This window comes from Porites lutea, chromosome 1 (genome assembly GCF_958299795.1).
Source record: "Porites lutea chromosome 1, jaPorLute2.1, whole genome shotgun sequence".
NCBI lineage: Eukaryota > Metazoa > Cnidaria > Anthozoa > Scleractinia > Poritidae > Porites > Porites lutea.
In genome coordinates, this window is record NC_133201.1 from 54642334 (window position 1) to 54653904 (window position 11571).

The 11571-nt window shown below is 38.6% G+C and overlaps 1 protein-coding gene across 1 annotated transcript; it reads left to right on the plus strand.

The window, feature by feature from the left end:
• The first annotated feature begins 4599 nt into the window (after positions 1-4599).
• Positions 4600-7852, plus strand: LOC140921930 (uncharacterized). Its single transcript, XM_073371940.1, has 2 exons — positions 4600-4740; positions 7406-7852. Exons 1-2 carry the CDS (start codon positions 4614-4616, stop codon positions 7804-7806), a joined length of 528 nt encoding a protein of 175 aa, XP_073228041.1. The 5' UTR covers positions 4600-4613; the 3' UTR covers positions 7807-7852.
• The last annotated feature ends 3719 nt before the right edge of the window (positions 7853-11571 follow it).

Here is an 11571-nt window from a genome sequence, read left to right on the forward strand (position 1 = left end):
CTGCACCCAAGTTATGGAATGCTCTTCCGCGCAAGCTTCGCGACATTCCGTACTTACATACTTTTAAACGCCATCTTAAGACGCACCTTTTTAAGTTTCCTTATAGTTAAATGAATTTTAATTGTTACATATCGATATTTTAGATTTTTATTGTAGTAGTATATATATTTTTATCGTTTTTCGTATTGTAAATTTAAGAATTTGTTCATGCTTAGCGTGCGTATATCGAGTTATGGATGCACTTGGGAAGTTTGGAGAGCACGAAAGATGCGTAAGAATTGCTCGAGGCGCAGCCAAAAGCAACTCTAGCTTCTTGAGCGCTCTCCAAACTTCCCAAGTGCATCCATAACTCGATATACGAACAGCTAAAAGCATGAGCAAATTCTTTTATAACATAGCTGACGAAAATGCTTGCTTTTTGGATAACTGCAAAATTCTCGTAACGCGCGACACAATAAGAAACGCTTCTATTGGCTGATTACAAAAACACCACGATCGTCTAGTTTGAATGAAAATTCTTCCGGTAAAACTGAGAAAGAAAATTTGCTTATTTATTCCTTAACGATCAAGGGAAACTAAGCAGAAACAAAGGTAAAAGAGTGTTAACTTCCACCATACCCGCATGTTCTTAAGAAGTCGCAGAGTATGGTTTGGATTTGCTGAAAAGATGTTTATGTTTTGCTCGGCGAAATCCAGAAGCTTGTCTTTTAGCGAAGACGACTGTCATCCTACTTTAAACTTATATTCATTTTACGAACAATGGCTGGTCATTACAACTTCAGCGTGCAAAGAAAGTCGTGTCCGATAGCCCGGGGCTAGAGGATTTTGCTATCGGGCTAGTGATTTTTGTTCTTAACTTGCCCAACGGGCAAGTGCTTTTTTGGGGGGAAATTCAAATTACAGAAGGATTGTAATCAATCCAGTCAATCGTGCTAATCAAAAAGGGTTAGGCGGCTAGTTAAAATTACTTGTGGGCTAGTAAATGCTAGCTACAGCTTGGCCAAATGGCGGGCTGTAAAACTGACTTTCTTTGCACGCGGTCTCGGGATCATTTGCGGTACTGTACAGCACTCTGAGCTTCTTGAGAAGAGCTAGCAGGAGTTGTCTTTGTGAGTAATAACTAAAAATTTATGTCTTATTGTGTAACTTGTCTTGTTATTGCAAGAGAAATTTTCCTGCTCCAATCGGATTATTCGGCGATAACAAAAGTGCATAAATTTTCGCTGTTGAGCTTACTTTATGATTAACTCGTTTTGTAAAGGATAAACAAAAGTTGAAAACGGAGGACACTTTATACAAATTAGATATATTCCGACACAGACCAATTTGTGGTCTTTTTTCCACTTAAATGTCAGTCTTTACGGCAGATTTTTCAACGAATCATTCGTTTGAGTGCTAAAACGAAGCTAAATTCCAAAAAAATCTAGAAAGTTTTTCATCATTGCCGTCGATTTTTGGGTACTTAGGAAAAGAGACGAAAAACACAGATGAACACGTCATCATGAAAAAAATCTTAAATAAAGATTTTGTTCATAGCACTTGTATAGGGCAAGCTCGCGCGCTATGTTATAAAAGTTTTTTTATGCTTTTATTACCAATGTAATGCGCATTTGATCATTTTTATGAATACTTGCGCAATGTCAGTGATGAAATTATTATTGAATTCTTATTACAACAGAGATTACAAAACCAACAAGCATCATTCCGTTCAGTGTTGAAACCCCCGTAACAGTCACTGCCTCCCCATCTTCGTCTCCGACGAGAATTCTTGAATTAAAGGTATCAAATTTTTATCAATCGTTGTATCCCATCGCCTGTATCAGGCCTAGTTCTTTGTTAAGATACTTTAAAAAAAAATTGCTTGTCCTTTGGTAATCCTTACGATTTAATTTGGTTGCCTAAAGTTCGAACTTAATATCATTATCAATATTAGTACTACCATAATTGATGTCGTATTTTGTCACTTCTGACGTAAAGCAATTTTATTTTTAGTTATTTTTCCATGGAAAGCTGGATTCCTCGAACATGATAAGAGACAAGAAGAAAATTCTTCATTTGATAGAAGAAAAAGTGTCAGGATTTCTCGTCGTAAGACTTTTTTATTTTATTGGACATACAGTCATTTACATTATACACTTATTAGTTCGGGAAAGCACTACTAAAAAATTGTCCTCTTCGTCTACCTTTGCGTTGGGGGGGGGGGGGGGGGGGGGAAGAATTAAAATTTAGTCTAAGGGGAGAAATGCTAGCGCTGGGGTTCAATTACTGACAATTTCTTTTCTCTTCTCTTGATCCGTGGAAATTGTTTTAGGGAAGAGTCATATGTCGAGTTGCTTGAGTCACAATTTTGCACCTCATATATATATATATATATATATATATATATATATAGTTGTCAACCTTTAATATAGGGAGTGTACGCAACGATGACGACGACGGCAACGAGATTGGCAAAAAGGCAAAAGGTTTAGACATGACAAGCAAAACAACTATTCTCATTGATATGTTTGCTCCGAAATGGGCGCGCGGGCCCCATAACTTAGGACGTTTTCCCTCCTGGGACCCTTGCATTACCCCTGGGTATTGAGCGTAGTATTTAAATGATTTGCCAACATCAGGATCACTGATCAGATCGCTTTTCTATGCGTTCATGCCCTGAGAGGGCATATATACTTGCGTTTTGTGCCCCCCCTCCTCCCCTCAGCGACGAAAACCTGGTTATGCTGTACTTCTTCGCATACGCGGAAATAATTTTCGCCCATATCTTAGTATTCCCCGTGTGTGCCATAGAGGTGCAGCATATATACCAATGAAAATTCTCCTACAACTTTACACGTGCATTACGCCTTTCTGTACATTTCTCTGCCGTCGTTGCACGACTACAACGTGAAACTGCCCAATTTGACGTTTTTTCTAGAACGGGAACAAAAGACAACAACTTTCTTTTTCTTTTCCTGAACTTTGATGCAGTCCTTTAGAATTCAACTCCAAAAAAAAACTGCCAACATTCGACAAAAAAAAAAGATGGAATAAGCGCGATTAAGTTTGAGTTTAAGTGGTGTTTTCGTAGCTGTTGCCGTCGTCGTTGCGTAAACTCTCTAACACTTTGGCCGTTACTTTTGTTTATTCAGCACGTTTTAAAAGCCTAAAACATCAGGAGAAACCAGAATCTATTTACAGGCTGAGATGGAAAATTTCGGTTCTTATAAAGAATGGTTTTGTTTTAGCCAGTCAATTTTGTTTTCTTGACGTTTTCCACGCTAGATTGTTTTCAAAATTGCAGACAAATGCTGTAACAGAGAGGAAACCTGAAATGAGTGTAACCGAACATGGAGCAGAGGTAAATATGTAGTTAAGAGTCAGGATACTTAAGTCGGGAATCGTTTCGTGATTTGAGGTATATCTACCTCCAAGTGTGATTGTTCTGCATCTGAATAATCCTGAAAAACTTTCGAACAACAGGCCATTTGCAACATGGCATCATTTTATTACCGTAGCTACTAGCAGAATCTAGTCCGTTTTGTTTTTCATATCTACATTTGGAATTCCCAGCGAGGTTTAAGTGAAAATTGCCCTAATGTGCACAAGGTGCTTAAGAAGTGTGGTAAAAGTAATCAAAAGACACCATGACGAGCAAATCACCTATTCAAAGTTCATCGCAACATAAGCTTATGGTTTATGTACTAATTTTAGTCTTTTTTGTACCCAGGTCGTTTTGTTCATAGATGCTGTAAAAGTCGATGAAACTCGCTTGAAAGAACTATTGAGGAAAGGAGTGGATATAGAATATGGGGGAAGAAAGGTAAAAAAACTTAACGGTACTTAAAAATCCAGCTATGTGGGGTAAATTGCGATAAAATATCAATATTGCTTTATTTTTGTTATCGTTATCGTTATCACGATTCACTCCTGTTCATTCCTGATGTTCTTCTGGGTAGCGGTCTGAAAAGGCCACTTCCCAATTGCAGAAACCCTCAAGTGCACAACCTTTCTTGTGAAAATGAGTTTTATTTGCATGAATTAAAGGTTGAGCACTTGACCCCGTTTTGATACAGAGGCCGGAGGAACTTGGAAGGGGCCTATTGTGTCTTAGCTTCCGCCCTTAACTCAGGGACATAACACTTTCGTCAACATTATCATTTTCATTATAACTAGTTACAGCTATCACTGAGTGCCAACGAGGAAAAAACAATCCGATTTCCGAAAATGTCTGATGTCTTTGCATAATCTGTACAATATAGGTTGCAAGTGAGAAGAAATTCGTTTACTAAACTGAACTCGAGTGAGGTCGAGTTCAAAGAACACACTCTACTAAACTGTACAAACTGTTTTTACTCACCTTAAATGCCCAGGAACGTTGGAAAAATCAACGACGACTGAGATGAAGGAAAAACAACTCTGCCACTACCACGCTTGATGAAATGATAACTTCATACACCCAACTCACGCTCTGATTGCTTCTTGTGTTAGCTATTTGTTACCCTATCTTGTACATCACTGGAGATCAGTACCTCGCGCATCGGTATCACTGCTTTATGAATGAGTATTTCATCTGCCATTAGGGGTTATAAAGGTGTCCGATTTTTGTTTTACAGTTGCATTTTAGTGGGAAAATGACGACAGACTCTCCATCAATTGATTTAACGAAAGACGCTGGTGAAACAAAAGGGCGTGAGGATGCTGAAAAGTTGCCATGGAAACTCCCTGTCATTATCGGTGGACCAGTTCTTATAGTCATCAGTACGTTTTTCATTTGTTTCTAGGGGATGGAAAGAGATCTTAGCCGGCTTTGTCTCGCGTTCCTTCCCCTCGTTCGTTGGGGAGGATTGAATAACGAACCAAAAGAAAGTCTACGTGGGGGGCTACCTTTTTTACAATAACACAAGAAGGAAAAAAGAAAATTCCTGAGGAGAGATAGTTTATTTAGGTTTAATCGGGGGGGGGGGAGGTAACTCTATTGCTTTCCACCTAAGTTTCTCGACCCACTCCGCCTGCCAGTATGACGTCACATAGTAACGAGCAAGAGCCTCGTGTAAATTAGCAAGGGATACGATAGTTATTTGGACGAGCGAGGTCGAGGAAAAGCCAAGAAGCTAGCAAATATCGCTATATATCGCTTATTTGATCGAATGTCTGTGAGCTTCGGTTGGTGTTGCTATAATCTGCTTTTGTAAACCGTTTTGATATTTTGTGTCCGTGATTGTATAATTTTTTAAATTTGTTTTGTGAGCCGTGTTGTGGGATCGCCATCTATTTCACGGAACCGGCAAGGTCATCAAAACTTAAATCCTTTTTTTTTTCTCTAAAATAGGTAAGGTCTAGTCTCCAGAATAGGAGGTTCCATTCGCAGATCACACATGTTTATATTTCATCTATTCTTTTGCTAATTAAACGGGCCTAGCTTCATGTCATTCCTTTCGAGTGTGGGCCTCTGTTGATCTCCTAATTCTCCACCAAATTCAGTGAAGCTAGTTCGATCGATTATCTACATCGAGTCGGCCCGTTGAACCCGAAATAATGCGAAATAGCTTTGAAACACGCGCTTAAACTAATTTTCCTCAAATGTATATTTGAATTCATGATAAATACAGCTTCACCAGCTTCAAACAGCGTTTATGGCAGGGAAAAATTGTTTTGATATGACAAAATTAATTTTTCAAATCATGTGGGTCACTGTGGTGCAGTGGTCAAGGAGTTGCTTGAACGTGCAGATAAACCGGGTTCGACTTCCGGCGACGCTGTTTTCTGTTCCTTTGTACCGTTTTTTTTCTCTGTTTAGTCTCTTTTTTTTTAACACGTTTTTTCATTTTGGCCTATTTTTCTTTATTGTTAATGCTTAAACCCTGCTGGTCATGCACTTGGATCAGTATATATTTTAAGCTTAAGTATGGAGTTTTATTTTGGAAAAGGGATTTCAAAAGCTCTTGATCTGCATACAGGCCAAGCTTACGACCAGAAAAAAACATAAGCTGTCAAGACATGTCCCTCCTTTGAAACAGGTGAATTTTTTCAATGTTACTTGACATCATGACAAACAACACACAGTACACCACAAACTGTACTAATTTACACCCAACACTCACCAGAGACCCACCTTCGAAAGTTAAACTTGCCTTTTGTACATCATCTTTATCACCACTGAATATTATTACCCTTAAATCTACACTGGGTTTGCCCCCCAAAAATAATTAAACGAAACCTTTTATTGTTTTTCGGGATTTAATTACAGAATTACAGGTGTATGCCCAACACAGTATTAAAATACGGTAAAGCAACAAGATTCAATGCTCACAGTATCTCACAAATACCTGCCATTTAGCTTCCTCTTTCAACGCTACAGCTAGGCGAACTTCGAGAGGAATGATATGGGGTTCCACTAGCTCTGAAGATCTGAAAATAAGCACAATGTAAAGTGTAATATATCCTTTGATAACCTCCTATTGCTGTTTCTAAACTCCTCAATCTTGCTGTGTACTGGCCCTCAAAAGTGTGACCGGTCGATATGATTGTCCGTAAAATTCGCTCGACAATAGAAAGGAATCTTTAAAATTCATTACACCAATGAACATTTCATTCCAAAAAAAAGTACTTAATTCTAGTTTTCTATGACAATAGAAACCTTAAAATCTCCAAATCCAAGAAATCGGAAGATTTTTATCGTGATAAAATCGAAATTTTTATCCGTCTCTTCGATGATCACTTTGCTCGCCATTTACTGACGAGAAACGTGACGTCATACTGGCAGGCGGACTGTACCACAGATTTCCTTGGAGACACCTCCCTCCCCCCCCCCCCCGGGTTTAATCAGTTGCGACAATCTTTTTTGCCATAACTCTTTCCACTTTATGTAATACATTTTGCTTCTTAAACTAAGGCCCAGTTCAGACGTCGTGCTTCTGCCGTGCCGAACTAAATTCAGGAATTAAGTTCGACAAAAGCACGGCAGAAGCACGGCGTCTGAATCAAACTTTTGAATTAAGTTCGGCAAGCAATTAAGTTCGACAAGCGCTGTCGTGCTACACGGCTCTGGTACGGCAGCGATTCAAACGTCGTGCTTCTGCCGCGCTAAACCAAAATTCATAAATTTTATTAATGTATTTTGACGAGACTGCGTTCCCACGGGGAGTTGGGAGAAGAATTGTTACGAGGCATCAGTAAATCCTGAATTTGGTTCGACTCTGGCACGACGTCTGAATCAAAGTTGTTTTCCTGCCGTGCTACAGTCGAACCAAATTACAATTAAGTTTGGCACGGCAGAAGCACGACGTCTGAACTGGGCCTAACTTTGCATAGTTATCTCATCTATAAACCATCTTCTCCCTTTTAAAGAAATGGTCAAGAATTTATTTATCACACTATAAGTTTATTATACAATCTATTTTTTGTTCATTGCTTCCCTTATCAGTTATAGGTACCTTCGGCTTAGTCCTTTTGTGCAAGAGACGAAAGGAAAAACAAGCCCCGAAGGCGACTCCCGCATCATCAACTTGTAAGTTTGAAAATCACGCGTACGGAGCCTTTGAGACTAATGTGGGTACAACGAGGAATGAGTATTCTACCTGCCAGTTGGATTATCCTGTTTCCTCATTCCACGAGAATCCTCCATGGGGGAATGGAAGCTATCACTCAAGCTGTCAATTTGATAATCCTGGATATACAGTCAGCGAAAAGCCACTGGAAACACAAGAGAACGACTATTCATCAGTAAATGATGATGAAATTTATGACGTCATCGTGCAACCAGCTGTGGCATGCGTCCCTGGCATCGCAAAACAAGCCACGGTAAAGATTAACCCTCGTCACTGACTTAGAACATTTAGGTATAGCATGCAGAAAAGAAAAGAAAGCACATGCAGCATATAGTATATATTTAACAACTATTCTTTGAAATCGAGGTGAATAGTGGCTAAATATTTGTCGAGCAGCGAAAGCGGCGAGGTAGATATTCACAAAGCCACTATTCACCGAGATTGAAAAGAATAATTGTTTTAGTATATACACACGAAGTGATCTCAACAAAACCAGAGAGAAAACCATTAAAAAGTACAATTTGATTGACAGATCAAATCGCGCGTAAGTTTAAAAATAGATCTTTGCAGAATTTTCAAATATGGCAATTCACAAGTTTATCATTTCGCAAACAACAGCGTAATGTCTTAAATGGAACCGCTAAAAGTTTGAACTGTTTCCTTACCTGAGAAGAAAAGTGGAGCTTTGTTGTTTTCTATGAGACTCGCCAAGTTTATAGCCAAAAGGGCTTGTTGTGTCGTTCTTCGCATGAAGTGCTGACTTAATGGCCGGCTCGGTTGCTCGAGGTAAGACGTCGTCTTCCTGTATTATTCTTTTTCCTGTTTACTTGAAACGTAGAATTTCTGCAAACATTTCCTTTTAAATTTGTTTGTCATAAATAAACTTCGATTTTTGAGCCAAAATTTTCTTGTTAGAAAACGCCGAGTTCACGAAACGGCTTCTTCTACGCGAATACACGGGAGTTGTAAACAATCCATTGAACACAAAACTCAGCTACAGTAAATTGAAAAACGCCGTATTGAATCCTTCCAAGTCTTTTCTTGCCTTAAAAAAAGTCAGCCCTAGGATTTTGTTGGCTTTTAAAAGATCGCTCTCTAAAAAAATGGGAAAAACACCGAGCTCACACATTATCCACTCGCTAGGAGGTGAATATTGTTGAATAGTCCGAGATAGCGAACCAATCAGATTGCCTAAATCACCAAGATCACCGAGTGTGTCTATACTAAGTCTAGTAATGTACTTTTAGCGAGAGGGGATCCCTTGGGATCACTCATTTACCATTTCTTACATTTCTTTAACAAACCAACTGTTTTAAAACATACTAATTGCTAGTCATTGCATTGTTATCTGAGAGTTTCAGTAGTCGTTTACTCCTCTATATTTTTTCTGTCATGGAAAGAGGCTTTTTCGCACCTTTGAGAATGACTCGTCTTGGCTCTTGATGTTACAGGGTCACATAATGCACTATGCTTTTTTTAGTCTTGTTAATTCAAACATGTTACAAGTTTGTAGAATTTCGTGTACTCATTCATTAGTTTTTATTGCTCCATACGCTAGTCGAGTTTGTCTTAGTGGTTAGTATATAGTTTGATAAAATTTTGGCTTTTTTTCCATCAATTAACATAGTATACCCTAAATGCTTATTAAACTCCGTAAATGATTATCTTAAGCGTTACGATAACCTGATGGTATTCTGAGTTTTTGTTAAGTTCTATAGCAACTCAGTTTTTAAAAGTGTACATGTATATTCAATGTGTCTAAATAAAATTAATAAAGACGAAACTCAGTTGATAGAATCGAATTTTTCTGTTTGTGTGACCATTTGACGTTGTATAGTAAATACACTGGATTTCTTGTACATAGTCTCTAGAGATTACGAAATATACGTACCGGCTAATGTATGTCTACTTTGGGTGAAAAATGAGAATTTAAAAGATTATGAGTTCCCTACCGACTTTGAATCTTAAACAAGTCTCGTGTTCTAAAAGCACAGTCAACTACCAATTAAAAACCCTCGAAATTGTTAAATTCGTCACATTTCTGAGTCAAAACGACAATATGCTTGTTCATATGTGCTCCCTCAGACGCCTCCTCCTTACCACTACTCGCAGGGTACCTCCTCCTCGGAATTGTGTTTTATCTGTGCGAAACAATGAAAATGTGGGCGCGATCCATTCAACCAAAATTCAGACCGGTCCGTTTGGGAAAAGTGGTCTACTTCAAAAGGTGGACCAGTTTTTTTCGAAACTTTTCCGGATGGACCGAACCGATCCATTGAGTTTTGGACCGAAATTTCCGGAAATTTTGGTTGAATGGATTGCGCCCTTGGTTGAGTTCCACTTGGTCCAGACTCTACGTGTAACCAGCCTATTGCGCAGAGGAAAATTCTTCTGGATTGATATTTGCGCAGTACAAATTTATAATCAACAATTAATGAATGAGGCTGAGTATCTTATGAAGAATTATGGAGATCGGGAAGGGTGTACGGCCTCGACGGATAATGGCCTCCGAGATCCCCATAATTTTTCATATGATACGAAAGCCGAATTCAATAATTTTTTTTATTATTCATTCAAAATAATTCCTAGTTTAAAAACATGCCTAGAACATGCCTACCTCCATCGATCCATCGATGTTAAGTTCATCTTCGATAGTGCACGTTTAGGGTTGTACAGCTCCGCAAATATTCCCCAAATGTCAGATGTTGCCCTTCGAGTTATGTTCTTGTTGTTCTTGCCGTGTTTTTAGCTATTTTCTCGGCTAGTTCTTACTCTTGAAACGAGTGAAATATATGTCCGCCATTTCAAAACAACTCAACCTCGTCCCCAGGTCTTCTCGGTTAACATGCCTTAACCTTCAAGAACGCTGCATTTGTGACGTCATTTCCTCGCTAAACACAAAATTCTTCCAAATTTGGTCATCAGAAACTGGTTATGGTAAATTAAACGTGTGCTTTTAGCCAATCAGAATCGGGGAAATATTTTGAATGAATAATAAATATTATTAATAAATGATACTATTTTTGGTTGCGATGGCTTCATTTGTTAACAATACTGAATTTGCCCTCTTGATACCCGGTAAGTTTAAATAGCACTAACTCAAATTTACGTAAGGAAAAAGATATTCTACATTCTAAAACCTAGAAAACTTCAATCCAGAAGTTGTACCCAACAAAAATTACAACAGGGTCTGCGGCAGCTATAAATATAAACGGAACTAAAACGTCAAACACATCCTCTATTGCCCAGGGCTTTTGTGACTTCTTTTCCACTATAGCTGGCGTTTTGAAGACCAAGAGTTTTCTGCTTTGCAATTTTGTCTGGGGTAAGCCTGTAAATTCATGTGAAACCACATCACCTGAACAGTTTTATTTGCTTTTAGTTCAGTCTCCGATGATGAAGTCTTCAGAGAGCTGAGAAATCTTAAAAGAAATAAATCGACCGGCGTAGATAATTTTCCCCCTGGAATGTTAAAGGATGCAGCTACTATTATAACCAAGCCATTAGCGTGCATAATAAACTTATCCTTACAGTCTGGTTCAGTACCCATGGAATGGAAAGCTGCCAAGATTATACCGCTTTTCAAAAGCGGTTCCATGGATGAGCTGACAATTACAGGCCAATATCTATACTACCAGTATTGTCTAAGATCTTGGAAAGGATTGTATATAAACAGTTGTTATCACACCTCGAGAATAATGGTTTGCTGTCATCTTTCCAGTTCGGATTCCGATCTAAACGCTCTACTGAACTAACAGTTACATATTTTACGGACAAAATCAGGAAAGAAGTTGACAGTGGAAACATCCTGGGTGCTGTTTTTATCGATCTATTAAAAGCATTTGACACTGTTAGTCACTCGTGCCTTCTTAACAAGTTGCCGTCTTATGGAATTAACAATAAGGAGCTTCATTGGTTTACTGATTATTTGTTTTCTTGAACGCAATCAGTCCAATACAAAGGTGCTTTGTCAGATGCCAATGCCATATTTTCTGGAGTTCCACAGGGAAGTATATTGGGTCCGCTATTGTTTACTATCCAT

Bases quoted from the DNA above. Each gene is read 5' to 3' on its own strand.
- LOC140921930 (XM_073371940.1), top strand. From the start codon at position 4,614: ATGACGACAGACTCTCCATCAATTGATTTAACGAAAGACGCTGGTGAA. The intron at 4,741-7,405 runs GTACGTTTTTCA...TTCCCTTATCAG, and splicing joins ACCAGTTCTTATAGTCATCA to TTATAGGTACCTTCGGCTTA.